This window comes from Myotis daubentonii, chromosome 10 (assembly GCF_963259705.1).
Source record: "Myotis daubentonii chromosome 10, mMyoDau2.1, whole genome shotgun sequence".
NCBI lineage: Eukaryota > Metazoa > Chordata > Mammalia > Chiroptera > Vespertilionidae > Myotis > Myotis daubentonii.
The window spans coordinates 22,649,537-22,677,529 of record NC_081849.1 but is presented as its reverse complement, the minus strand read 5'-3'; the positions used below and the strand labels follow the sequence as shown (position 1 = coordinate 22,677,529).

Here is a 27,993-nt window from a genome sequence, read left to right as displayed (position 1 = left end):
AAACAGCCGAGACTCTGCGACAGGCCGCACTTTATTTGGAGTTTTCCACCTAAGCGGCTCCCAGCTGAGCCACATGACATGTGCAAAAGTCCCCCAGAAAGCTGGGCCTCGCAGTGTGTAAAAAAGGCCCCCCATGGGGCAGAGCTGTGCAACCATAAAAAAAGAGAGAGAGAGAGAAATTGTCCCCCAGGAAGCCTGGCTGGGATAGACATCGCCCTAAGCCAGGCCATGTGCCAACGCTGCCGCTGGCTCTGGGTCCTTTTTCTCCAACGATTGTGCTTCTTTTCCAAGTCCTTCACACTCTGGGTTGTAGCCACCAGAGGGGCCAGATGCACTCCTCAGTGCAAGGAGGCCTGGCCAGCAGTGAGGTTTGAGGGTGCCCTCTCTCACACATGCAGACACCCCCAAACATGTACCCCCCCACTGGCCTCAGACCCACTAGAAAACTCAGGGCTTCTCTGAGCCCCCAGTCCGCCCTCATGTCACATTCAAGGGGAGGGATACTGTCCTGAGACAGACAAGGCCTCCAGCCCCTGGGGCTCAGCGGGCTGGAGCGGCAGTGCCATCATTTCACACCTCAAGGCAGGTGTGTGTGGTGTCTGATTGTGCACGTGTGCATCTGGGTGTGACCCATTTGTGTGTGTGTATGTGAGTGTGTGTCTGGCCGGAGGTGAGGGCTGAGGCTGGGGGAGGCACGTCTGTGATTCAGGGCACATTGACTTTGAAGGGGCTTCCGGGGACACTTTCGTCGCCCCACTTGACGATGAGGATGTAGTCCCCTTTCTCCTTGACGGTGTAGGTGACGTTGTATACCCGGTTGCCCATGTGCTTCACGTATACCTCCTCACAGGGGGTCTTGGGCCCATGCACGCCCACCATCATCATGTTGGTGCCTGGAGAGGGAGGCAGGAAGGGTGGGCTCACACCAGGGTCCCTTGTCCACAGCAGCCCCGCTCCCCCACTCCTGCCCCGTCACCCACGCTGGGAGACCCCGTCTCCCCCCAGCATGCCTGCTTTGCTGCAGTCCACGGTGAAGGAGTTCTTCTGGCCCACAAAGGCCTGGGACAGCCCGGGGCCCCGTGTCACCACCTTGCTGGCGTCCGAGGAGAACTTGGGGATGGAGCTGTAGCTGGAGCCCCGGCTGGAGGACGACTTGGTCACCGTTTCCACCAGAACCGTGGATGTTTCGTGAAGGCTGTGGCCTCCAGACAGCCGGGGACCTGAGGGCAGAGCGGGACAGCCGTGAGAGCTCAGAGGCCTGCCCTTCTCCAGGCAGCAGGCCCGCGGCCGGCACTGGCCACCCGTGGGACTCAGGGTCATGGCCACACTCCTTTCCTCGGCTGCAGCACCTGGGAGCAACCACCCATTACAGGGGAGCTGGGCTCTGGGTGCCGTGGCAGGTGTACCCCGAGGGCTGGGCCTCTGGTGGCTCCGTGCCTTGCCCTTCTGGGCTTTGTCTGGGGACTCAAGTCACAGGGTAAGAGTCTTGCTCTAAAAAGGAACACGTAGCTTCCAAAAGGAGAGCTTGCTAAATATTTGCTGAGCTCTATGTTTTTGTTTTTATTTTTTAATATATGTTTTTACTGATTTCACAGAGAGACAAAAATATCAATATGAGAGAGAATCACTGATCGGCTGCCTCCTGCACGCCCCCTACTGGGGATCTAGTCTGCAACCCAGACATGTGCCCTGACCAGGAATCAAATTGAACCATGACCTCCTGGTTCATAGGTCGGCACTCAACCACTGAGCAACACTGGCTGGGCTCTTAAGTTTTTTGAAGCCAGGAGGGAAAAAAGTTATTGTGTGGGGAGCCACCTAGGGAAGAGATTAAACCAGTGATGGGCAACAATAAAGAGGAAGGATTTGATTTTTAACAATGATTCTATAGACTCCACATGGAGAAAATGGAGAATGGTGTGCTGTGTAAAGCCAGGCCCCTCTCCTTCCTGGTAACCTTATCGTGGTGTTTGGGGCAGACTATGACCCGGATGTGAATGGCCACTGGAGCCATCCAGGGTGGGCTGGGCTGCAGTTTGGGCTGGAGGGACCTTCCCTCCCCTCCCCTCCCCTCCCCTCCCCTCCCCTCCCCTCCCCAGAGCACTCACCTGTGACTTTGGCCTTGAAGGGGCTGCCCACAATGTGCTGGGGACCACCGTATTTGATGGCAATGAGGTAGTTGCCAGGGGCCATGGGAGTGTAAGTGACCACGTGACCCTCAGGACACTCCCGACAGTCCAGCTGCACCTTGGAGGGGCCGTCAATGGTGACAGACAAAGCACCCGAGCCCGCATTCATAGTGTTGACGATGAACTCTGATGAAACACCTGGGGGCCAGGGGTAGCCAGGCTGTAAGCAGGGAGGCCTTGGGGCCCAGAGCTGGGACGGGCCCCACCCCGGGCTCCCCAGAACAGGCCTCATTAGCGCTGCCCCTGTGTCAGGGCAGGACAATATGGAACTAGAGGCTGAGCACCCCAATATTCACCCTTCCGCCCCAGCCCCAGGGACTCACCTGTGGTGCCTCCTTCGAGCCCAGGCCCATAGGCTGACACCAAGCCCGGGTCCCCTGCCTGGCTCTGCTCCCCAACACGGATCTTGAAGGGACTGCCGGGGATGTGTGCGCCGTTGAACTTGACATCGATGGAGTGGACGCCATTCTCGTGGGGGATGAAGCGGATGGTGTGCTTGTCTGTGGGCAGAGGGTCAGTGGGTGAGCATTTGTTCTTCCCTTCTTCCCAGAAGGTCCTGGCCTGGCAGGAGTGGCGAGGGCAGGGCCGGCTCACCGCTGTCGAGCTCAGAGACGTAGCACTCCTCCACCGCCCCTGAGGGCGTGTGCACCTTGGCATCGATCACGCCCCGAGCACCATTCAGCTGCACCGCAAAGGACGCTGGCTGGTTCACCTTGAGCCCCGTCTCCTGCAGAGACCACAGAGGATGCTCAGACTCCTGGGAGGGCCTGGCGTGCTCCTCCGCAGCCTGGCACTGCTCTCACTATGCCCTGGTCCAGAGGCTCCCACCTCCCATCCCAGCCAGGCCCCTGCTGCTGGCCCAGCTCAGGGAGGCTCTCAACAAAGCTGAGATGGGAGGCAGGGGCATCTGTGTCCTCAGATCCACCTGCTAGGAGCTGGGGCCACCTGGCTGTGCTGGGCACAGTGGAGGGTGAGAGGTGATGTGGGCAGACCCAGACCTCTAAAGTGGGCCTGATGGCACAGAAGCCAGTGCTGTGTGGACTTCGAGCACTCAGTAGCTCAGATGATGAAACAGAGTGAGCTGGACTAGCCTGAGGTCCCTCCCCGGAGGAGGTGGGCCAATCGGAAGGTGAAGATGAGCCGTGGGGTGGGACATGGAGTCCAGTTCTACAGGGAGCAGTGAGGAGAGGCACAGGGGCTCCTGAAGAGTACCCTAAGCGGCAACTACAGGAGGGCCTGGAACCCCCTGCTGTACAGACTGGGAGAGAGGGAATGCCTGTCTGACTGGCTCTTCCAGGCCAGTGCTCTGCTGCTAAAGCCCTGGCCACGTGGGCCCCCCACACTTGACTCCTGCCCATCTCTCAGGGTGGCAGAGGGCCCCACCCCCGGACACACACCTGGAGGCTGGTGACGGTGAGGCGTCGAGCGTCATCCGACAGGGAGGCCACGGGCACCACAAAGGGGCTATCCGGGATGTGCTCATCGTTGAACTTGATGGAGACCTCATAGTCACCTGGGGAGGGGAAGCTCCTCAGCACAGGCCCCAGAGTCGGCAACAGGGGAGGAGCCACCCCAGCCTCATCCCTGGACAGGCTTTTGGGTCAGGGCTGAGCTCTGGAGACAGACACGCATTCCCAGGGGTGTGGGGTGGAGGGAGGTGAAGTTGGGGGGCGGGGGGAGCCAGGGGTGCAGGCGGAGAGTCAGTTCTGTAGCCCCAACCATCTGCCTGATCAGTGAGCAGATGCTCAGTCTGAGAGGTCAGGCAGGCCCAGCCCCCAACCATCGTGGGCACCCACCTGGTTCTTGGACAACATAGGAGACGCCGCAGGAGCCATCTTTGCGGTCCTCAAACGCAATCTCGGCCTTGCTGGGACCCTCCACCGCAATGGACAGGCCCCCCGCGCCTGCTTCTCGGGTCCAGATGCTGAACTCCGCTGGAGGTGGAAGCAGGGCGGGAGTGGCCCGTCAGCACCATCACCCATCCTGCCGGCTGCCCTGCCCCCATCTCCCCTCCTGGCCACCTGCCCCTCACCTGGCACGCTGGCCACTCCTCGCTCCAGCCCAGTGCCTCCGGCTCGCACCTTATGGGCACCACCTTCACCCAGTGGCCCCACAGTGAACTGAAAGGGGCTGCCGGGCACGTGCTGGCCGCGGTACTTGACGGTGACTGTGTGGGGCCCCATCTCCTGGGGCACGAAGCGCACGCTGTACGCGCTGTTCTCCCCCTCGACGATCTCTGCGGCTTCGATCTTCCCAGAAGGGCTGGTCACCTGTGCCGTCATGTCCTGAGAGCTGGCCTCACCTGCAGAGGCGGGGATGGTCAGAGCGACACGGGCTGCTCCTGACCCTGGATCTGCCCGCCCTCCTCAGTAAGACCCCCTCCTCCACTCAGACCAGCCCTGGCCGGCCGGCCGGCCACACCCCTCTGGTCCCCAGGGACAAAAGGCCGGGCCTCCCAGGCCTGCTCACCCTCCTGCTGCCTGGTGACGCTGCCAAAGGAGCCCAGGCGCTCCCGGCCCAGGAAGTCCCCGAAGACGGCAGGGAAGGGGTCTCCACCGACTTGGGTGGACTCCTCCACCCGCACCTCACGCTTGGTCTCCCCACCCCGCGTCTTGCTGATTTCCGTGCGCTCTGTGCGGGTGTACGTGTGGCTGCTGCGTGTGAAGGTGCGTGTCAGGCGCTCCTGGGCAGACACCATCTGGAACCAGTTCCCTGTGGGACATACGGGGGGTGTGTGTGAAAATGAGCAAGCCGGACAAAGAGCCCTCGGAGCAGGCTCTAGGCCCAAAGGCCCTCCCCACCACCCTGCCCTGCCCTGCCCTGCCCCGCCCTGCCCTGCCCAGGCTCCTCCGGGCTCACACCTCACCTGGGATCTTGAGGTTGAGGTCACAGGTGCTGCCGATGCTGGCGATGGAAGGCGCCTGCCTGCGCCGGGTGATGCTTTCCTTCATGCGACCCTCACCGGTGACCTTCACTGTGAAGGGGCTTCCTGCAGGGGGAGAGATGGTCAGGCAGCTCAGACCACCTGCCATGGGCCTCCTGGCCTCTCACCACCCAGCCGCAACCCAGAGCCTTACCAGGCACGTGCTTGTCTGCAAACTTGATGTTGATGATGTAGGTGCCGGGCTCAGTGGGGCAGTAGGTGACTTTGCATGTGCCGTCCTCCATGTCTTCACAGTTGATGTCCACCTTGCTAGGGCCTTCAATACTCAGCCCCAGGCCCCCATAACCTGGTGGGAAACGAGACATGTCTCCCTCAGTCCCTACTCTGCTCTCCCCTCTCCAAACCGCAGGCTCCGTCTGGAATGGGCACCCAAGGTGTGTAGTCACCACTAAGGAAAGATGGTGCAGTGTCGGCGAGGGGGAGCCAGGCAGTGACCCAGAGGGTCTGGAAAATTCCCTAAGGGAGGCCGCTTGGGTTCCAGTAAGCAAGGGGGAGACGGACTCCTGACAGCTGAGCTTTCTCTCAAACATGAGAGAACTGACATGAGGACATTCACTTCCCCCTAATTAGGTCCCAGAACATGAATCCCAACAGCGACTGGGCCAGGAAGTTCAGGGAGGAGGGTGTGGCCAAGGGGGCGCTGGGCAGGAAAGAAGGACAAGTCCTCACTGGAGGGGTCTCTAGGGCAAGCACCTGCATTACGCGTGTCCACGATGAACTCGGCCACCTGGAAGGTGTGTCCCTCGGAGAGGCCCTTGCCCCAGACCCGCACCTTGCTAGCGTCCCCGATCTCAGACGGCCCCACCAGGATCTTGAAGGGGCTGTTGGTGACGTGCTTGCCACTCTTGCGCACGCTCACCACGTGCTCCCCAACCTCCTTGGGGGTGAAGGAGATGCCTGTGGAGAGTGGGGGTCAGACATGGAGCCCTGGGCCTGGCCCCACTCAGGCCTCTTCCTCCCGAAGCCCCTCCGTGGCCGCGCACTCACCAATGTGCCGGTTGGGCAGGCGCTTCAGCAGGCAGGGCTCCTCGTTGCCTGAGGGGGCACGGATGCTGGCGGTCAGCTGGCTCAGGTCACTCTCGGTGATCTTCAGCGACACGTCCGTGGAGGTGCCCACGTTCAGCTGTGACGTCCTCATGGAGTCATCGCCTGGTGGTGGAGTTGGGGTGTCAGGCAGTGTGACTCCAGGCAGGCCCTGCCTTCATGGGGCTCAGGAGACCTCCGAGCACATCCCACTGACTCAACAGACCGGCGATTCCTCACATGCGGAGACGCCCAAGGCCTGGGCGAGCGCAGTCTTCATTCAGACATTAGCAGCCAAAGAGTACGGACAGGGCCTGCACCCCAACAGCCCTGAATGGGTTAAATCCCTAATTTGCGTATTTTTATCCTGAGTCACGTGGTTTCCTACACCGGACCAGACGACACTAACCCTTTACTCTCTTTGTGGCTCTGATCAAGTTGCTTACCTCTCTGGGCTTCCTGGTTTCCCATCTATCAAAAGGAATTATCAATACCCTAACCTCAAAAGAATTACTTCAAAGACTAAATGTGATGATGTGTTTTCAAGCACAGGAGTGGTTGGCTGTTTCTTACTGGCTATAGAGAATAGAATTCCTTGCATTTGTCCAAAAATGACCCCTTCCACCTTGTAGGGCGCTACTCCAAAGCCCAGTGACTTGAACATGCTGAGCTTGCATGTCTGCTGTGTGTCTGGTGTGTGTCAGGCGTCTGCCCACGCGTCCCCCACCTGTGATCTTGGCTGTGAAGGGGCTCCCTGGGATGTGCTTGTCGTCGAAGCGCACAATGATGCTGTAATCTCCTGGCGCTGTGGGGAGGTAGGACACGGTGCAGGTGCCGTCCTTGTTGTCCTTGCAGGTGATCTCTGCCTTGGATGGGCCCTCCACGGCCAGGGACAGACCCCCTGTAGGCGAAGGCAGGGCTGAGATCAGAGGTCCTGCCCTCACCCCTGCACCTGGCTGGCTCCCACCCAGCCCCCTGCCCGCAGCTCCCCTCACCTTCCCCAGCATCTTTGGTGACAATGGTGAAGGTGGCCGGCTTGTTGACCATGCCGTGGCTTAGGCCAGGCCCATAGGCGCTGACATGGCGGCTATTGATGGCATCCACGTAGAACTGCAGGGGGCTCCCTGGGATGGACAGAGAAGAGGACAGTGGCTGCCTGAGCCCACCTCAGGCCCCAGCACCATCCAGCAGCCTCCCTACTGAGCATCTTTGCCACTAGTGCAAGTCTGCCTCCCAACAGGCTACCAGCCTCCCCAGGGCCTCCCAGGGTATCTGCACACAGTAGGCACTTAATAAATGTTTGTTGAAAGAAGGCATGTAAGAATGACGTTACTGTGTGCTCTCAGTCCAGCCCGGCCCAGCCTGACTCACCGGGGATGTGGTTGCCGTCATACTTGATCCCCATCTGGTGCAGGCCTTTCTCTGTGGGTGCGTATCTCACCGTGATGGTACCGTCCTTGTTGTCGGTGATGTTGGGCCGGGCAGTCTTCCCAGAGGGCATCCGCACCTCCCCTGCCAAGCAGACCCAGTTATGTAGGGGGCCTCAGCTTCCCTGACCACCACCCCCTGCTGTCCCTGTTCCTGTGTGGTTGTGCTTCTACCCTAGAGGTTAGGCACCAGCCTGGGGCAGCGGGATGGACCCTGAACTGGGAGGCAGATGCCTTCAGTTTGAGTTTCATCTCTGCCCAACTTGCTACATGACCTTGGGAGCTCACTCCCCCGCCTCTGGGCCCGTTTTCATCTCTTAAGACAAGGGTCTGGGTCTGGACAAAGGTGTCCACCCTGAGCCATCATGCCTCCAGACCCCAGGTCAGTACCTGTGAGCTCCCCTTTCTGCACGGTGAAGGGGATGACCAGGTTGAAGGGCCTCAGCATGGACTCCATTGGCTCCACAGGCACCACTGGCTCCTCTGTGGCCTATGGCAGGTGAGAGGGAGCAGTCATTGGCTGGGGAGGCCTAGGGAGCTTGGCCTGAGCCATGACTGACGTCAGAGAAAGTGAGGCAAGAACAAGATGGTTAATGGTGAAACCAGAGTGGCTGCAAGAGAGGTGCATCAGCTGCAAGAGAAGAGGTGCCGTGCCCAGCTCAGGGAACCCTCTGCCCAGCCTGACCCCCACCTACTCCCCAAGTGGCCCCTAACCATGCCCAGCCCTTGCTACTGAGGAATAGAAGGGAGAAATGAAGGCAGAGGAGTGGGAGGCAGCAGTACCCAGCGTGTGGGGTAGGCGCTAGGCTGGTGCAGCTGCAGCACGTCGGAGGGCTCCTCCACATGGGGCATAGGGTCACACGCCTGGGAGGCAAGGTACAGAGAGCTCAGGATGTGGCGGGCCAGCCTACCAGCTTGAGTGACCAGGAGCTGACTCAGAGAATGACCCTGGGACCTGCCATCCTGGGCTGCCCATGGGCCAGGATGGATATGTAGGGTGCTCTACCCTCTGGAGGGCTTCATCATCCTGTAGGGCCACCGTGGGGAGATGGATGTGGACAGTGTGCCCAAGGGTCAGAGAGGAACATGGCAAGTTCCTCCAGAGAGAACTGACCGATGCCAGAGGGGCCGCAGGGAGGGCTGTGTTCAACTCCCGGGTTGGGGGCTGCAGGGACACCAAAGGCTTGACTCTGGAGCACTCTGGGCCCAGAATCCCTCAGACGTGGGGACAGGTTCTGCGATTCCTTGCTATTGCTCGAGGGCCCAGCCGCCGCCCAGCCCCCGGGCCCTGCTGCAGCAGGGGCCTTACCAGCACGTGGAAGGGGCTGTTGGGGATGTGCTCGCCTCCGAAGCGGATGGTGATGACGTATTTGCCCGGCTCAGGGGCCGTGTAGTAGATATCGAAGGTACCGTCGTGGTTCTCAACCACGTCCACGTCGAGCTCCGCCCCATCCGGTGTGGACACCGTGCAGGTCACCTTCCCCTTGCCTGCTGCCTTGGCGTCCACTGTGATGACCGTCTCCTCTCCGATCTGAATGCGGGGACCCAGGCAGGCACCTGCCACACCGAAGAGCCCTGTCAGGGGTCCGTGGGGCATGTGCCCAGCCCCCCTCCATTCCCAGCTGCCCCCACCACCTCAGCCCACGACAGCAGGAGAAGAGATAGAGCACTCACCCAGGCCATGGCCTCCGATGGACACTGGAAAGAGAGAAGAGAGTGAGGCCGTGCAGCACTCAGCAGGGAGGGGTGGGGGCAAGGGTGTGGAAGGGGCGGGTTCTCGGACCAACAGTCCCCAGAGGACTGGGCCAGAGACTTGGAAGAGCTGTGAGGGGTGCTGTATGGGGAGCAGAGGCAGAGGAAGCAGGTGCGTGCCCACCTGTGACGAGGCACTTGCTGGCATCCCCAGTGGGGAGGGCATGGATGCGGAAGGGCGAGTAGGGGATCTCGTCGCCACCGTACTTGATGGTGATGGTGTACCGGCCGCTCATGTCCGGCAGGTAGGACACGGTGTACGTGCCGTCTCCGTTGTCTCGGATGTTCGCCTTCTTGGGCTTACCCTCCGGGTCCTGGGGAGAAGCAGAGGTTAAGGCCCGCCCGTGCCGGAGCCTGACCTGGGAGGTGGGCAAGGCGTGCACTCACCAGAATCTGGACAGTGAGCAAGCCCTCCCCAGCGTCCCGGGCATCGATGGTGAACTCCACGGGCAGGCTGGCAGGGATGCCGGAGGCGTTGAGGCCAGGGCCGCTGGCCCGCACCTTGCTGGCATCGTGGGCTGGGAGCACCTTGATCTTGAAGGGGCTTGAGGAGCAGAAGAGATGCAGAGTTGGCTGGGGGGCAGGGGGCAGGAGTCCTCCCCACAGACATGAGCAGGAGGGATGACTTCTTGAGGCAGGGAGGACGGGCCGTTCCCAGGAGTCAGAGTGCATCCTGAGTCTTGTGGGGGGGTCACTGGGGGATGCCCTTGACGGAGCCTGAGCACTTCTCCATCCAGGGAAGACGCTGTGGTTTGTTTAACGGGGAAGGCACACAGGCTGCCCTCTCTTGCCTCCCGCCTTTCCCCAAGGTGCTCACTGAGGGCTGCATGCTGGGAAAGAGCCCAGGGAGAGGCCCTGAGCTGTGCTGCCCCCAGGGTGGGGAAGACAGGGAGGGAGCCCTGAGGAAGAGCGGGATGGAGCTGGGACACATGGAAGGGACACGCCCAGGGCCCAGCGGTGGCCTGCAGGTGTGGCCTTGGCAGGAGCTACCCAGAGCTCCGCGCGGCACGGGAGCCGTAGATTGGTCCTTACCTGCGTGGAACCTCCTGGTCAGCATACTTGACGGCGACTGTGTATGGCCCGTCGGTGGCAGGGGTGTAGTGGACGGTGTGGGTGCCGTCTCCATTGTCACGCACCTCCACCGGCTCAGCCACACCTGGGCAAGGGAAGCAGGGTCAGCAGAGCTCTGGCACCCAGGCCCCCCCTCCCTCCACCCTGCCCTAGACATTCCGTACCTGTGGGGCCCAGCACGGCCACCTGCAGGGGGGCTCGGCCAGCTTGGCTGCAGTCCACCGTGAAGGTCTGGGGAACGCGGGCCCTGACACCAGCCCCCAGCCCTGGGCCCGAGCACTTCACCTTCCCAGGGTCTACCACATCCTTCACCGGCACCCGGAATGGGCTTCCTGTAAAAGGAGAAGACCATCAGCCCGCCCGCCTGCTGGGAGGGCCTCTCACCCTGAAGAACGGCGGGGGGCGGGGGGCAGGAGGCGGGGGGTGATGTTTCCCGGCCTTTGAAACGCCCGGGAGGCCACGTGTGCCAAAGCTTCGACGCTTCGGAACTTGCTAAGACAATGTAAACCAGGATAAATAAACTGGACTGCAGACTGAGGGCGGGCAAACCTCACTCACTTGGGCCACAGGCTGAAAGAAGGCCCTCCTAAATGAATAAAATGTTTTAAAAAGACATTCCGTTTTTTACTGTGAAATCAGATAAGGGGGAAAGTGTCCAATTTCAGCAGACCCAAGCTCTGCCATGACTGACGCCATGACCCACTCGAGCAGCTCAGCCCACAGGAGAGCAGGGGTCCTTGGCCTCACAGACAGACGGAGGGCGAGGGCACAAGGCTGTCCTCACTAAGCCAGTGAGGGTGGCCCGGACTGTGTCTGAGTGACCGAACCCACGAAGCCTGGTGCTCCAGGCTCAGGGCCAGGATGCCAGGGGCGCCTGGGAATGAGCTGAAGGGGTGGTTTCATCAACAGCACCCGCCGCCCTGCCTCTGGGTAATGCCCCAGCGCCCGTGCCTGCCCAGTCCGCGTGAGCTGGGCTCCCGGCCATCCTGTTCTAGGGGTGAATCTGCACACGACTTCCTTCCATTTCCCACCCAGGGCGCGGGCATCCCTCTCCCTCCACGAGCACCGCCCGCCCTCGCTGCTCACCTGGGATGGGCCGTCCCCCGAAGGTGATGTTGACGTCGTAGTCTCCGGGCGTGAAGGGGATGTACTCCACTGTGCAGCTACCGTCCTTGTTGTCCTTGCAGGACATCTTGGCTTCTGAGGGGCCCTCGATGGCCAGGCCTAGGCCACCAGTGCCGGCTCCCCTGCGAGACGACACCCCCATCAGCACCACTGGAACCAGCGAGTGGGGATGGAGGAGCAGGGTGGGTGGGGGCGGGGGGCAGGAGAGCAGGCCACGGGGCCCAGCTGACCTGGACGCTGGGGGAGGTTTGTTCCTGGGTCACCCTTGATGGGGGGTGGGGGTGCTGAGGCACCCACAGAGGACAAAGGGGGCGGACAAGTGGCTGGGATCAGGGCACCCACAGCAGCAGGGTCACAGTTAGGAAATGGGGAAGATACCTGGTTTCCACAGTGAAGTGATTGGCTTTGTTGACCAAGCCACCCTCCAAGCCTGGTCCAAAAGCCCGGACTCGGGTTGGGTCACAGCCCTCGGTCACGCCCACTCGGAAGGGGCTCTTGGGCACAGCTACCTCATCGTACAGCACCTCCACCAAGTGCACACCTGGAAGCGGCCACACGGAGTGGGTCAGGGTGGGCCGCCCCACACCCCACCGCCCAGGGAATGCTGGGTCAGCTCCCCGCCAGCCCGCGCAGCCTGGCCCCTCACCCTCTTCGTAGGCTGTGTACTGCACCCGGTAGGTGCCATCCCCGTTGTCTGTCACATAAGTGTCCGTCTTAGCGCCCGAGGGATTGAGCACTCGAGCCGTCACGTGGTTCCCACCCGTGGCTGTTAGGGATCTTGCGTCCACAGTGAACTCGGTGGTCACCTCACGCAGGACACCTGGTCCCAGGAGAGAAGAGCTCAGTGTGAGCTGGGGCAGCCTTCACATAGCAGCTAACCCCTACCCCTCCTCAACTCCAAGGCTGCTTCTTCCCGGCCGGCCTCTGTCCCTGTGAGCTCCAGGCCTTGTCTCCCATAGCCCCTGCCTTCACTCCTGTCCCCATACAGTGACATTCTGTTCACATCAGTCAGCCCCCAGGCTGTGGGCCCCTCGAGAACAGGTCTCAGTCTTACATCCTTCTGCACCCTGCCCCTCACACCTGGCCCAGGGTTAGCCCCCAGCAGGCGGTAACACGTTCACTGAGCTATCTCCTGACTCTGGTCCTCTCTGCCCCAAAGCACCCTTTTGTGCTTAGCCCTCTCAGATCAGGGTCCCCGCCAGCTGATGAAAGTTGAGGATCTTCCCCAGAAAAATGCCCACAGGCAGGTGCAATTTGTCACAAGAGCGGAGGCAAAGCTCCCTGCCCTGCCCTTGCCCTGGGCTCCTTCTCTGGGGTGTCTGAGCCCTAAGGACTCCGGCTGACCCAAAGCCCTCTCTTCAGCCCACATCGGCCCCTAAAGCCCTCAGCCCTGCTTCCCCGACTCCCCGGCTCTCTGACTAGTGACTTAACCCGCTCCTGGCTCCCCTGTCTCACTCACCATGCGGCTCCACTCCAGGCCCCGAGACCTTGATTCCACTGGTGTCAACAGCAGGCTGCACGTGGACGCGGGTGGGGAATTTGGGGACCGGGTGCCCGCCGTACTTGATGGTGATGGTGTAGGTGCCGGGGAAGGCGGGGCTGTAGGTGATGTGGTAGGTGCCATCGGCATTGTTGTGGATCAGCACCTCGGCCTTGACGCCAGCGTCCGACAGGATCTCGATGGTGAGCTCAGCCTCGCCCGCCTCGGAGCAGTCCACAGTGAAGGTGGCTGCCTCGCCAGCCTTGCCGCGCTCCAGGCCGGGCCCACTGGCCCGCACCTTGCTCGGGTCAAACACCGGCTGGATGGTGGCCTTGAAGGGCGAACCGGGGATGTGGGCTTCGGCAAACAGGATGTTGATGGTATACTCGCCCGGCTCCGTGGGCAGGTAGCTGACAGCACATGAGCCATCACCATTGTCCTGGCACTCGATCTTGGCTTCGCAAGGGCCCTCCACGGTCAGCCCCAGGCCACCTGTGCCAGCCCCCTTGGTGTCGATGGAGAATGGCGCTGGGGTGCCCACCAGCCCGCCCTTGAGACCAGGGCCATAAGCACAAACCTAGGGAGAGGAGCAAGTATGTGGGCTCCCTACCCCTGGCTCTCCCGTGCCTACCATCCACAGCTCCCACCCACCTTCAACTGTAGCAGCCACTACAGACTGAGTCCTTATAAGACTTCCAGGCAAGGAAACAGGCAGAGAGATGAAATCGTTTGTCCCAGTTACTGGATCTGGGACTCAAGCCCACGTCTGACCCAAGGCCAGGCTCTTAATAACTAAGCTCTCTCGAGGGCAGGTCCTGGGGTGGGAGATCACCTTGACTTGGGTCCTTGCCTGTGCCCACTCCAGGACATAAGCCCCTCCAGCTTCTGCCCCTATGACTCACCTGTCTTCCCTACAAGCCCCCAACTCCCAGTTCCAATCAGCCTTTATCTCCTTACCTTGGAGGGGTCAGGGGGCAAGACACCCTCCACGGCAAAGGGGCTGCCAGGCACCGGGTGCCCGTCATAGGTGATGTCCACCTTGTAGGGCCCCTCCTCGGGGGGCATGTAGCGCACAGCCTGGGCTTCCGCTCCACCCCCGGGCTCCAGCTTGCAGGGGATGGGTCGTCGGGAGGGCGAGGTCATCTTTACATCCAGCTGGCCCTGACCGCCAGCCCCTCGTGTGTTCACGGAGAATGCCTGTTCTTGCCCAACAGCCACCTCTGCATAGAGGGCAAGGGTCACCGTGAGCGGAAACTCCAGCCCATCCTCCCAACACCCCTCACTCCCAGGGCATCTCTTGCCCCACTTACTGCTGTTAAGGCCTTGAACCTTGACTTTGCTTAGGTCCAGTGGGGGCGCCACATTCACCACAAAGGGGCTCTTGGGGACAGGGTCCCCTCCATAGGTCACTGTCACTGCCATGTTGCCCTGTTGGGTACAACAGGGGGTCAGAACTGGGTGGCTTAGACATAGCCTGGCAACATGGCCTTGGCAGATGTGGACTTGAGGCGCGAAGATCCATAGCGACAAAGGATGGGAGGCAGGAAAGGGGCCAAGATCCAGAACCGGCCCTATTAGTTTAGAGCAGTGGTTCTCAACCTTCCTAATGCCGCGACCCTTTAATACAGTCCCTCATGTTGTGGTGACCCCCAACCATAAAATTATTTTCGTTGTTCCTTCATAACTGTAATTTTGCTACTGTTATGAATCGTCATGTAAATATCTGATATGCAGGCTGTATTTTCATTGTTACAAATTGAACATAATTAAAGCATAGTGATTAATCACAAAAACAGTATGTAATTATATATGTGTTTCCCGATGGTCTTAGGCGAACCCTGTGAAAGGGTCGTTTGACCCCCAAAGGGGTCGCGACTCACAGGTTGAGAACGGCTGGTTTAGAGGAAGGGAACCCAGGTCCTCATCAGCCAGGAGGGGCAGGGCAGGGGAGAGGGTGGGGCATACCTGCTGGATGGCCGTGTACTTGACGGTGTAGGAGTAGTCGTGGTTGTCAATGATTTCAAAGTCCCGCACAGCCTCACCCTTGGCAGCCCCCGCGAAGTGCACGTCCAGCTTGGCCTTGCCCGCTCCCTTGGTCAGCACCGTGAAGTGAGTGGGCTTCCCAACTTCCACACCTGGAGAGGCCACCCCAAGACGGTGGTGAGGGCCTGGAGGACACCCAACCCCAACCGCAGCCAGCCGGACCCAGTCGCTGCCCAGGCACCCACCTGTGCGGTTCAGCCCAGGGCCCTCTGCCTTGACCTTGCTGGCATCATGGGACGGATCCACCTTGATGTGGAAGGGGCTGGCAGGGATCTCCTGGATGAAGAAAAGGCTTGGTCAGGGTGGACAACAGCAGCCTCTGAAACAGCCCCCGTGTCTCCTCCGAGGCACACTGCCCATACACAGGTAAAGCCCAATCAGTGGCGGTGGAATTGTCCCCCACCCCCCCACCCCCGTCCCCAACGACCGCATCTCAAGCTGCCCGCTTAGACTGGGGGGCAGGGTACAGGCCGCAGATGACCGCCCCAAACTGAGGGTGGTGTACCTGGTTGGCAAAGAGCACCATGATGGTGTATCGGCCGGCTCCTGGGGGCGTGTACTTGACTGTGAAGGTGTCATTATCGTTCTTGATGATGTCAAAGTCGATGTCAGCCTCTGCGGGGCCCACCACGCCGGGGGCGCACTTGATGCCAATGCTCACGTCGCCTGGGGGAAGGCAGGCACCAGGCCATGAGAAGGGCACTCAACAATCTCCCCCACATTACAGGTCCCACAGGGCTCCAGCCAGAGCACTAGCCATGCCAGCCCAGACCCTGCCCGGGCCCCACCCCCACTCCCATTCCCAGCCTGGGCGAACCTTGCCCTGCCTCGCTGCAGTCCACAGTGAAGTAGGTGGGCTCGTTGGCCTTGAGACCCGTCTTCTCCACGCCAGGGCCATACACCTTCACCCGCTCGGGGTGGCTGCCCTCTCCCACATTTACCTGTAGGGAGGGGTTAGAGCTGAGCACAGTGCCCTTCCTCAAGGCCCATCCCTTTCCCCAGCAGCCCCCTCCCCAGCCTCTTAGCATCTTTGAGGGGGACCTGAGGGGGGTGGGGGCAGTGACAGGGGCCAGGGACAGAAGACAGCTTCACAGGGCTCCACTCCCTCTGGGGCCCCTGGCAGTGGGCAGGGCAGGACGATGACATACCCGGAAGGGGCTCTTGGGCACGTTGACGCCTCCCCAGGAAACGATGATCGTGTGCTTAATGGGCTTGGTGGGCACATAGGAGCAGCGGAAGGTGCCATCGCCATTGGGGATGACCTTGATGTCAATGGGGCAGCCCTCTGCGTCCTGTGGGCATCACCAAGCAAGGTTGGGAGGGCTCAGGCCTCCTCAGAGCACCACCGCCCTCTGCTGGCTGCCGGCCGTCGGTCCTCCTTGCCCACAGCTAACACACTCACAGGTACCTTCCCCAGCCCAGTCCTCAGGCCACATGACTTAGCACCACATGCTCTGGAGGCCACAGTGCACCCAGGAGACAGGCTTTTGGCCATCTGTGTGGCCTGGTCTCCCAGCCTACATCTCTGAGATGTGTTGGCAGGGGAGAGCCTGGGCTAAATCAATGTTCCAAAAATCGAATAATGAGCCTTTTAAAGAAGAATCATCCTCCTGGACCCAAGAATATGTTCCTTAACCTCTAGGGGTCAATGCACTTGGGAAACTAATGTCTTGTTCTATTAAGTCACCTTTCAATTGCAAATTATTAGTATAAAAATGTTTTTTATAAAGTGTGTTTTTAAAGATTATCAGTAAGAAAAGACAAAATTTTAAATTTTTCATAGTTCTAATGCACCAGTAAGAATCAGTCTTGTGATGCCTGGGGGCCCCTGCCTCTCACCTGCCCCCGCCCTCCCAGGTCCCCGCCCGGAGCAGTGGGGGGCAGTGAGAATGGGCAATGTCCCACCTGGGCATAGAGTTTCAGGTCGCCCTTGCCAGCGGCGCGGGCATCGATGGTGAACTCTGCGGGCTTGTCCACGATGCAGCCAGTGGGCTCTAGGCCGGGTCCAAAGGCCTTCACCTAAGCAGGGGGGAGAAGAGGGTTGGGTTGGGGAGTGGAGGGGGACCTGATCATCCCATCCCAGGCTGGTGTACAGAAGATGGGACCAAACCTTGTCTGGGAAGCAGTCAGGTGGGGCTGGCTGGATGTGGGCAATGAAGGGCGAGTCTCGGATGTCCTCATCGTCACAGATGACATGCACAGCGTACTCCCCAGGCTCCGTGGGCCAGTACCGCACGTCACAGGAGCCATCTCCCTTGTCATCACATTCGATTTTGGCCTGCGAGGGTCCCTCAATGGAGAAGCCTGGGTGCGAGGTGGGGAGGGTCAGAGGGCACTAGAGGCAGCTTGGACACCCTGTCATTCCCCCAGCAACCCCTCACCAGTTGTCCCCACGTCCATCTCCTTGTCTCATCCCAACACGCCCCAGCGTTCCCCACCGTCACTTACCCAATGTCCCCACCTCCGTGCCAATGGCTTCCACCACAAAGTCAGCTGACTTGCCCACTTGGCCAGTTTCCAAACCGGGACCCCAGGCCCGTACCTTCTGCGCTCCTGCCTCTGGGCTCACCTGTACCTCAAAGGGGCTGGGGGAAGGGGGAGCCAGTGTCAATACTGGGAAGTACCTGGCAGAGCTACCCCTGCTCTGTTCCCTCAGAGCCCCAGGCAGCCGGCTCCCGCCTCCATCTGTGAGGACCCAGACAGGAAGGCAGGGGTGCAGGTGCTTACCTGCGGGGGATGGCATAGCCGCCCCATGTAATGGTGACCACGTACTTCCCAGGCACCACAGGGTAGTACTCGCACTCGAACACACCATCTCCAGCCTCCCGCACCTTCACGGGCTCCTCTGTGCCCTCTGAGGTCAGGAGGGAAGCGGGAATCAATGGTGTGTGAGTTCCTCAACCCCCCTAGAGGAGCCCTTGGGACCCAGGCCCAGCTTGAGGGCATTGCTACGTGGGCAAAGCCGCATGCCGGCCAGGAACCACGTCATCCCTGTGCACCACAGCCCTCAGCAGCACCTACAGAGGAGAGGACCATTCCCAGGGGCAGGCTGGGAAACTGAGGCAGAGAGGAGACCGTGTGCCTGAGGTCTCACAGTGTCTCAGGTCAGGGTCTCTTTGAAGTCTCTCTGGGGGGGGGGGGGTTGGTACTGACTCTCAAGGCTCTCAGGGAGTAAGAGCCACTGGCCACATTCCTCCCTGCCCCCCCAACCCCGCCACCTCCATCCCTGTCGCCCCCACCCCTCCAGCCCTGAGCCCTGGTACTCACTTGGCCCCTTGACTGTGACTTTGAGCTCTCCACTGCCGGCGCCCTTGGTGAACACCTTGAAGTCAGCCACCTCCTTCACACGCACACCCTTGGGCTGCAGACCCCGCCCGGAGGCACGGCAGGCATTGGGGTTACAAGCTAGGGAGAAGGAGTGGGGAGGTTGGGGCGCTGAGGGGTCCTGGACAGAAACTCAGCCCCACACTGCTCACCCCTCACTTTACAGTCCTCCTGACCCCCTCACAAGTCCATTGCCCCATGCAAACCTTCCCCAGTGCTCCCTGGTGTCCCCAGTACAATTGGGGCTGCTAGGAGCCACGCTGGGCAAGGAGCAGCCACACGCCCATTATAAGAAACCATTCCTGCTGGGCTCGCATTCAGCCCTGCTTGGGACAAAGGCATGGCAGAGCCTGGGCAGAGAGTGGGGCAAAGAGAGAGAGGGAAAGGCCCTTCACCTACTCCAAGGCCATCCACCTAGAGCTGTGGTTGGCAAACTGCGGCTCGCGAGCCACATGAGGCTCTTTGGCCCCTTGAGTGTGGCTCTTCCTAAGCCTTAGGTGTACCCTAATTAAGTTAATAACAATGTATCTACCTATATAGCTTAAGTTTTAAAAATTTGGCTCTCAAAAGAAATTTCAATCGTTGTGCTGTTGATATTTGGCTCTGTTGACTAATGAGTTTGCTCACCACTGACCTAGAGCCATCAGAGCAGCTTTAGAAACAAAGTCATGCCACAGAACACTCAGCAATACCACGGAACAAGAGATAATGCATTCCATGTAACGTGAAGCCTGCCACAGAACACTGCCATGGCAATGAACCAGGCCCTGTTACTGAACACAGAAGCTAAAGCATGGTGATCTCAGCCCATGATCTCAGCCCGCCACGGAACACATACAATGGCATGGAACCTGCGACAGGATAGGTCCTGTCACAGAAATCATCAGGCAAGTGGCAAAGACACTAGATCTACCACAGAACACGGGCAATAGCGTGGAACCTGGGGCCTGTGCAGAATGCCACCGAAGGGGAGGATTCCATGTCCCCTGGGCCATGCCACCCAGCACAGGCAAGGCCAGTCAGCTAGGGCCAGCCTGGCCCCGCCTCGGCTAGGGTACTAACACAGCGCCACTCTCAGGGCCTGGTAGATGATGGGCACGGAGAGGGTGAGCAGGGGCAAGGGCTCTGAGTGGCAGGGAGAGAACCAAGTGGGGGAGTCACCTCCTGAGGGCCTGGTGTATATTTGCCCCGACCATGTGGCCCTGTGGCTTCCCCTGTAATCTTTCCCTGTGGTCTCCTGACCCTTCCCAGGGATAGGGATTAGACAGGTGATCAGCGTGCGATCTTGCCGGAGCCCCGCCCCTGGCTGCTGCTCCTGCCCTTCTGAAGCCTTCAGCGGGCTCCCCACCCACCCCTGGATTTAGCGCTCCATTTCCCATAAATCCTCAGACCGAGAATTTGGTGACAAGTCTATGTCCTGGCCTCAGTGAGGTGATTGCGGGGGCAGGTGAAGGGCCTTTACCTTCGGCCACATGGACGGGGAAAGGACTGCGGGTGATGGGGGCACCAGCGAAGGCCACATGCACCATGTGCGGCCCCTCCATCACAGGCCTGTACGTGCAGCGGAACGTGCTGTCGCCCTTGTCCTCCAGGGCCACCTCCACGGTGTCTCGCCGGCCCTGCGGGTCCACGATCACCACAGCAACATCACCAGTGCCAGCCCCTGCCACGGACAAAGGCTGTCAGCCCCACCCTGAACACAGCAGCTGCTTGAGGCCCCTCACCTGGAGACCATCTACCTCCTGGCTGGCACCCTGCCCCAGTCCCTCACCCACACCCACAGTCAGGGGCCCTCCTGACACCCCCGAGGCCGGCCCTTACCCGCAGTGTAGATGTCAAAGTAGGTGGGTTTGTTGGCTACATTGCCCACAGGTTCCAGGCCAGGGCCACGGGCTGACACCTTATTGGCATCCCCTAAGGCCATGCCCACATTCACCTCAAAGGGGCTGCGTTCAATATTCTGGCCAGCAAAGAGCACGGTCACCTAGGGGTCAGGGGTCAAAGGTTAGCTTCTAGGGGAGAGCAGATCTGAGAGGAGGTGTCGGGGGTGGGCTGTGATCTGAGAGGGGGGTCCACTCAGCCAGAGCCCAGGATAGGAATGGAATGGGGAGCGAGGAGAGGGCTGGGGGAGGGAGATACCTTGTGCAACCCAGCGACCTTGGGCACATAGGAGACAGCATAGGTGCGGTCCTTGTCATTGTTGGGAACCACCTTGGCCTATGGGGAAGGGAACAGATTGGAAGTCAGGGTGGCTGTAGCCCCTCCTGGCCCCACAGTGCCTGGGGGCCCCCATGGTGAAGCTTCCCCACTCCAGCATGGCGGGTGGCTCTGGCAGCCGCCTCCAGGCCATTCCTGTTGCTGGCCTGTGGACTCTGGTTCCAATGTCACACTAACCCCTCTCTCCCCGTGGCCTCTCCATACCTCCTCAGTGTGGCCCTCGGGGTCCTCGATGTAGACCAGCACCTCGCCCAGGCCGGCATCCACTGTCTGCACGGTGAAGTGGGCGGGCTGCAGCACGGTGTTGCCCTGGGGCTCGATGCCTGAGGGGGAAAGGCAGAGGCAGGTTACTTAAGGAGAGCCAACCTAGCAGGCACCCAGCTGACCAGGGAGGGCTGCTGGGGGCTCAACACATACCAGGCCCATAGGCGATGGCCTTCTTGGGGTACAGCTGCTTGGAGCGAACGGGGGCGCCAGGTTTGAGCTTGGCCTTGGGGAACTGGGACAGGTAGGTCATGACAGAATGCTCATCCACGTTGGGGTCCACAATCTCCTCAGGGGCAATCACCTGCCACAGGAAGGAACGGATTACAGGGTGCCCTCCTTACCTGGCAACCTGGTTCTCACCCACATCCTGACCAGCTATCCTTGCACACCCAACCTGCACCCTTGGTCCTCCTGTCCCTCTCCTCTTCCCAGACCCAAACTGCGAGTGTACCTGGGGCACCCCGAGCCAGTCGTCCGCCTGCTGCATGGCCTCCCGGGCGTTCTGCACAGGCTGGTTGGGGTCCCAGGCCGCCCAGTCAGGACAGAGGCCTGCAGAGATGGTGGAGAGCGACAATGATGAGGGGGGAGTGGTCAGCCAGAGGCACAACATGTGTTCATCAACACCCTCGCTGGCTGTAGATTCACACCCCCTCCCACCAGTCAGGTTCCTGCTGACCCCCCACGTTATGGCCCATCGGCTGGGATGCCCATCGCTGTTTAGAGGCAGGCAGCCTCTCCTAGCACCAACAATGAGGCCTTTCTATCCTGGCTGACGCAGCCTGGCACCAGCCCTGCCAGCCAGCCTCCTGCCTGTCCAGGCTCCAGTGCAGACCCTGAACACCAAACCCCTGTAAGGGCACCTCTCCCAGGCCCCTCCACCTCATTCTGCCTCAGGGGTGGACAGAGGAGGTCAGCCTCTGACCTGTGCCCTAAAAGGTCCCCTCACAGCTGCCCTGAAGTCCTAGGTCTCCGAGCACTCCCCACATCAGCCTTAGGGCATAAGACTCCCTCTCCTTCCTAACTGCTCACTTGGGGAAGTTGAGGCATGGAAGAGCCTGCTGGGAGGGGATGAGTTCTCCTCTATGTTCACCCAGAACCCAGCTTTTCTAACAAAAGGAATGCTAAGGCAGCCCCAGATCACCCTTTGCCGTCCTGCCAGTCCTGTGAAGGGGTACAGGGGTTAGGGGGTGCTAATCTAGGCTAGACCTAGAGAGGGGGAGGTGATGCTCACTAGCGGGGAGGGGCCAACTCAGAGGCTGGAATCCGTGCCTGGCCGGAACAGTTGAGCTCACTGCTGGCAGCCGCACCAGCTGTGGGCAATGGTTTCGCAGCTGGGAATGCCTCCCAGGCTGCCGGTGCCCCAGTCTCCCCCTGCTCCCCAGCTGACCCCAAGCTGGGGGAGGATTTCCCCAAGGGACCATGGCTTCCTCGGGGAGAAGACCTATCTTCTCAGGAGATGAAGCTCGGAAAGGGAGCTGCACGTGGGGCAGGGCTCCAGCTGTGGTGCCTCAGTCGTCTCATGGGCCCTGGCTGCCCCCACCTGACCAGGCCAGGGCTGGGTCACCTGCCACTGGGCAGGGCCACGCCAGCCTCGGCCCCTTCTCCATGCTGTCCCAGGATCTCACAAAGAAGGGCCTTCTCTGGGTTGAACTCCTGGGCTTCTTGCTACAAGTCCCAACACCTTTCCTTTCTCTCAGCTCGGCAGAAATGGTGCCATGTGGCAAGTAGGAAGTTGGGGCTCTAGGCTCTGGATCAGTTCTGCCACAGACAAGCTGTGTGATCCTGGACAAGTCACTTGCCCTCTCTGGACCTCAGTGTCCTTGTCTATAAAATGAGGGGTTTAAACCTTTTCCTGCCACTGCAGAATCTGGCATACCCATCAGGAAAGGCCTGACTCCAGCGGGTTCGCAGCCAGAGAAGGGGGCAAGCCCCACAGTGGTCCTGATCCCCAGCCCTGAGACATGCACTCTGACCACCCAGGCCTCAGTACCACCAGCGTGTCCCAGCTCTTCTTCCAGGCTAAAGGATCCATGAGTGTCATGGGGCCCACTCACCAGGAGCACAGTTGTCCACTAGGGCACCCAGAGCTTTGCCGTCCTGCCAGTCACGGTTGAAGTTGGTGATGGGCAGCTGGGGCACCTTGTTCTGGATCCAGCCGAGCAAACGCTGTTTGGGTGTCTGCTTCCGGGCATCTTCATCATCCTCATCTTCCCACATGGGCATGGAGATGGAGTAGTGCAGGATCAGCGTCCAGATCAGCCCCAGGATCAGCTTCAGGTTCCCATCCACGATGGCCTTGCTGTCTGCAGAGCGGAGGGGACAAGTTTGGCTCAGGAGGGCTCTACCCACCACTGCCCAGACCCCCTGCCCCCACAGTGCCCTCCCTCCCCTGCCTCCTACCAAATTCTCACCCTCCTGCAAGGCTCCGCCCAGAAGCTCACCCCTTTATCCTTTATTGCCCCTCCCCTTTTCCCTTCAAAATGAGGCTGCTTCCCAGTGCGTCCCCACAGCAGGTAATCTCGCCTCTGCCACTTGAGTGGGTCTCATATCAGGCTGCAGACATCCATGCAGTGATCTGGCATGTAAGTCTTTGTAGGGCAGACAGCGCTTTGTCTTGTTTCATTTTTTAGACCGTTTTTAGAGGTATGCTTGACATACCACAAACTGCACATATGAGAGAGTACATCTGGATAAGCTTTGACAATATGTATATACCCATAAAGCCATCACTATAATAGACACAGCTCCCTGAAGTTTCCTTTGTGATCCCTTTGCACGTACCCCTTCCCTTTGTGATCCCTCCTCCTGCCCTTCCTTGTGCCCCCTTCCCAGGCAACAACTGATCTGCCCTTGGTCACTACAGACTCGTTTGCATTTCCTAGACTCTAGGACCTAGAGTGCTATACCAATGGAATCGTACAGTATGCACTCTTTTTCTGTCTGGCTTCTTTCATTCTGGACATGGTATTGTGTCTCTCTGCACTCAGCGTCTCGAACATAGTAGGGTCTAAATAAATGCTGGATAAATGAATGAATATGGAAAACACTGAAGTTGGGAAGTAGGATCAACCTGGGTCCAACCCAATCGTCCTCTGACGACCACAAAAGGCTTTTGGAATGAATTTCTGGGAGGAGGGAAGGGGTACAGTGCATCCTCTGTTAAGGCTTGAAATTGTGTTACCAAATGCTGGGGCCAGTAGGATTTCACAAGAGCCGGGGGGGGGGGGGGGGGGGGGGGGGGGAGTCCCCCATGTGGAAGCAAGTCTGAGACGCTGACACTCTCCACCCATTCCCTCCTTTGAGGAATAAGATGGATCAGAGCTGGTTCCCCAAGATTTGGGAGGCCTAGTTCCCCTTTAGCAGTCAGAAGAAATATCCAGGAGCACGGGGGGGGGGGGGGGGGGGGGGGCGACGAGTATAGGTCTTTGGAAACCAGCTTCATTGTAAAAGGTGATCCTCGCCTGAATCCATCCGTTTCCCTGAGCACAGCTTCTAAGACGTTGGGAGGGGGTAGGAGACTCAGCCTTGTGGGGCTGGAGGTGCCCCTTATACATCTTTTCCTGCTCCTCTCAGGATTTGGAAGGACAGCTTTAATGAAGAGATCAAGGGCCTGGGGAATCTCAGCATCCCCACCCCACCCCCACCTGCCCCCAGTGGAAGAATCTCAGCCTCTCTGTCCTTCTGGCAAGGGCCCTGGCCCCCTAGGCTCCCCCACCCTTTCACTGATTCATCCTTCCTTCCCCAGCAGCAACCCAGCCCGCCCCCTCTCCCCCTGGCTCCACTGCAGCACAATGGTCTGGCAGCTTTCAGATTCCATGACACACTCACTCCCGGCCTCCCGGTGGGTGCTTCGGTGCACTCCCTTCCCTAACACACAGGCCCATGGCACTTTCACGGTCTTGACACCCAGCGCCCCACAGCCTCTCACTGGCCCGACAGCCTCCAAAGTTGGTGCTTACAGAAGTGCTTCTGGCAGACTGGAGCCAGATCCCTGGGAGCGAGGCCTGGAGGCTGCGCGGGTTGGGGGTGGGGATATGTTGGGGGAAGATCATTCATATTTGCTGCAGGAAGAGGTTTCTCCCCAGCAACTGGCAGTGGGCCAGACAGCAAGTGGTCCACTGAGCCTTGGGGCAGGAGAGGGGTGGGTACACCCCTACGCTGGGAAAAATGACCCTCCTCTCCCTCTCCTCCTCAGAGGCCAGGCAGAGGAGGAGAGCTCAGCTCAAGCCGGGCTTCCTCCCTTGCACCCCGCGGAGCCGCCACTACTATGCCTGGCTACGGATACCCCCAAAGGGGTAGGAGGGGCCCCACAGCCAGTCCCTGAAACCACCCCAGGCCCCAAACTGAGGGGGAGGAGAGAGGGCCGGTCGAGGGAGGTGCCGGGACAGCTGCTGTCCCCTCCACCCCTCCCTTGGCTGTTGGCTGAGGGAGAAGGAATAGCAACTGGGGAACAGCTGCAGGACAGAGCTGCCTCATAGGTCTCTTTGTTCCGAGGGGCTGAGGGGGGTGGTGGGGCAGAGACAGGGGAGGGGGGAGAGCGAGTGGGTGAGATGGGCACACATCTCTTTCAGTCCTTGCTGAATAGCCCCTCCTGCAGGTGGACTTTTCAGCTCCCACCCCACTCCTAGACAGGGAAGTGGGGGGTCTCTTTGACCCTCCTCCCAGGTGCCCAGAGGCTGGTCAGTCTCAGTCTTGAGACAAAGGAGGCCCCCAGGACAGCTCCTCACCACCAAGAAAGGGAACAGAGGGAGCAGAGGAAGCAGGAAGCCGCCCCTGGCTCCTGGGGGGGACCCTCTTTACATTCAGGTTTGGGCAGCCCCTGCCGCCTGTGCCCCCTCCCCTCCACCCGCAGCCTCAGGCCCAGCAGCTGAATTGCTGACAGCTTATCTCATCAGCGCGAGTGAGCCACTTGGCCTAAACCGGGACGGTTCCCTTCCTCTCAGTGGGAACCAAGGCGCTTCCCTCCCGCCCCCAAACCAGTTTTTGCTTCTTCCCCCTCTACTCTGAGCCGGCCCCTTCACCGTGGAGCCGAGGGGCCGAGCCAGGCACCGCCATGGGGGAGGGGAGAGGTGCGCTCCGGAAGGATGAGGCCTGGAGCAGGGCCGGCGGCCTGCAGCGGGGAGGGGAGGGGAGGGGAGGGGAGGGCTGCAGTTTCCTATAAAGTCATGGTGAGGCTCCAGGCTCTTCCCTGGAGACCCCACCTGGGACAGCTCGTCTGTCAAATCCCAGCGTGCAGGGGGATGCCAGCCCCAGGCTGACTCCGCTCTGACCCCCCCCCCCCCACGCTCTCACACACACGGGCCCCTCCCCCACCCCTGTCCTCAGGCTTGTCCTTCTGGAAAGCTCAGAGACATCTGCTGTGTCACGGAGGCAGGGCTATTTCCAGGCCAGGGCGGGTGGGGTAGGGGGCAGTGTTGGGGCAGGAGGAGGTAAGGCCTAGAGAGGGGACTGGACAGGGCAAAGGGCCCCGGATTGACCTCAGCTGCTAATTCAGGAGGCCTATAGGTGCCCCGAGGGGAGTGGGGGCAGACAGACACTCAGTGAAATGGAGCGGTCTGCGGGCAGCCTGGCAAGGCAGGCACCTGGCCCGGAGTGGAAGCCCCAGGGACGCGTTCCTGCAGATCCCAGCAGGTCTCCGAGGAGCCACCACGGGGGTGCGGGTCTCCCCCAGGCCCCGGCAGCAGGAAGAGTGCAGGGCTGCGAGGGGCGGGGCAAGCTCCGGTCAGGCAGGATCCAACCTTGGCCTCTGGGCTCCCAAGCTGAGAGTGCCTCCCCACCCCCACCCAGCGCAGACACACCTTCCAAATCTGGTTACACTCAATGACTTCCTTCTACAGGCCTTGCCCTCCCTCCCCGGGCGCAGACCGTTAGCTGCAGCCAATCCCGGCCTAGGCGGGGGGCCGGGGCCGGGCGGACCTGCAGCCCCCTCCCCAGCAGGCCGCGCTCCCGCGCTCGCTCAGTGCCTTTTTAGGTTTCTGAGGCTGGGCCCTGAGCCTGGCCCCAGCTGCCGAGCACACGCGGGCCCCGGTCCTCCCTCCGCCTCGGAACCCGAGGCTCCGCAGAGTTTAGGACGCTCCTCCCGTGGAGCTGCTAGAAGGCGGGGAGCCGCTGCTTTGTTTGGGGGAGACGCCCCCAGTAACACAGCGGGCACTGGCCCTGTCCTCTTGGGCATGCCTGGGGTTGCCCGATAGCAGAAGTGGGCCGAGAAGGAGCGGCGGGTTCCGAGAGCCTGCAGCGGCCCCCCATCACCCCAGCATCGCCCTCCCCCGCGCCGCTGTGCGGAGCGGGGCGCGAAGGCCGTGCCCGCGGGGCCGGGTCGGCGGGGGAGAGCCGGGTCCCCTCCGGTGCCAACGGGCCGCCCGCCTCCCTCTCCGCTCCCCGTGCCCTCCGGCACCTGCGGGCCCGGTCCGGGGCGCTCCCCGCTCCCCACCCACACTGACCGATGGACACGAGCTTAATGTGCTCTCGCTCGAGGAACTCGAGGGCCACGGACACGTTCTCCAGCTTCATCTGGCGGAAGTTGGGGCGCGGGTGGAACTTGCGGTACATGCGCTTCTGGCTGAGCACCTCGAGCAGCGCGATGAGGCGCAGCCCGTCGCTGAGGTCGCGCTGCAGGTCGGTCAGGCGCTTGCCCACGCACTTGAGGTGCTCGTTGCACCAGCGGGTGAACGTGTTCTGCTGGATCTTCTTCCACGGCGCGTCCTCCGCCAGGTCCTTCTCCGTGGACGGCATGTCGTCCGCCTCGTCGCCCAGGCCGAGGCCCATGGCCTCGGAGTAGCCGCTGTTGTTCATCATGCCGGCGGGGCTGGCGGGGCTGCGCTGCCTGCGGGGCGCGGGCCGGCTGCGGCCGGGGCTGGGGTGCTGTCGGGGTGCTGTCGGGCGCTGTCGGGCGCTGTCGAGCGCTGTCGGGGCGCCGCGGGACTCGCGGGTCGGCGCCGCGCGGCTCTTCACTCCTCTCGCGCCCTGGCTGGCGGGGCTCGGCGGGACTCTGGGCTCCTTGGCCGCGCTCCCTCTCGCTCTCTCTCCCTCCAGGGGCGGAGCAGTGCTGCTGGGGAAGTGCCGGCCGGGCCGGGGCGGGGGGTTTAAGAAGCCCCCGGGCCGCGCTCCCCCCGCCGCGCTCGCGGCCCCCGG

General features: G+C 60.9%; 1 protein-coding gene across 2 annotated transcripts; it reads right to left on the bottom strand.

The window, feature by feature from the left end:
* Window positions 1–13: 13 nt before the first annotated feature.
* FLNC (filamin C) lies at window positions 14–27,948 on the bottom strand. Of its 2 annotated transcripts, XM_059711740.1 has the most exons (48): window positions 27,303–27,948; window positions 22,917–23,165; window positions 21,314–21,411; window positions 21,013–21,163; window positions 20,800–20,918; window positions 20,518–20,595; window positions 20,200–20,362; window positions 19,841–20,041; window positions 18,322–18,459; window positions 17,782–17,908; window positions 17,503–17,639; window positions 17,165–17,358; window positions 16,960–17,073; window positions 16,203–16,346; window positions 15,872–15,995; window positions 15,560–15,720; window positions 15,240–15,330; window positions 14,977–15,146; window positions 14,322–14,439; window positions 13,969–14,231; window positions 12,991–13,588; window positions 12,178–12,351; window positions 11,910–12,072; window positions 11,493–11,653; window positions 10,571–10,738; window positions 10,368–10,491; window positions 9,723–9,879; window positions 9,460–9,649; window positions 9,258–9,281; window positions 8,893–9,140; window positions 8,367–8,447; window positions 7,974–8,073; window positions 7,528–7,668; window positions 7,152–7,280; window positions 6,884–7,057; window positions 6,121–6,282; window positions 5,827–6,030; window positions 5,267–5,419; window positions 5,056–5,178; window positions 4,659–4,901; window positions 4,222–4,491; window positions 3,986–4,123; window positions 3,587–3,702; window positions 2,784–2,916; window positions 2,513–2,689; window positions 2,109–2,327; window positions 1,011–1,220; window positions 14–893 (listed from the first exon to the last, which is right to left on the bottom strand). In XM_059711740.1, the coding sequence occupies exons 1-48, from the start codon at window positions 27,655–27,657 to the stop codon at window positions 706–708; spliced, it is 8,163 nt and encodes a 2,720-aa protein (XP_059567723.1). In that variant the 5' UTR covers window positions 27,658–27,948; the 3' UTR covers window positions 14–705. The 2 variants fall into 2 exon arrangements, with proteins under 2 accessions (XP_059567723.1, XP_059567725.1); XM_059711742.1 differs by lacking the exon at window positions 8,367–8,447 and having other exon boundaries at window positions 27,303–27,947.
* Window positions 27,949–27,993: the final 45 nt, after the last annotated feature.

What these genes read in the sequence shown, in the direction of transcription:
- FLNC (XM_059711740.1), bottom strand. Translation starts at nt 27,657, where the DNA reads ATGATGAACAACAGCGGCTACTCCGAGGCCATGGGCCTCGGCCTGGGC. An exon ending in GGCTATGCCATCCCCCGCAG is followed by an intron (nt 17,640 to 17,781) that starts GTAAGCACCTGC and finishes CCCTTCCCCCAG; the next exon opens with CCCCTTTGAGGTACAGGTGA. An exon ending in CCCTGGGCTGAACCGCACAG is followed by an intron (nt 15,147 to 15,239) that starts GTGGGTGCCTGG and finishes TGGCCTCTCCAG; the next exon opens with GTGTGGAAGTTGGGAAGCCC.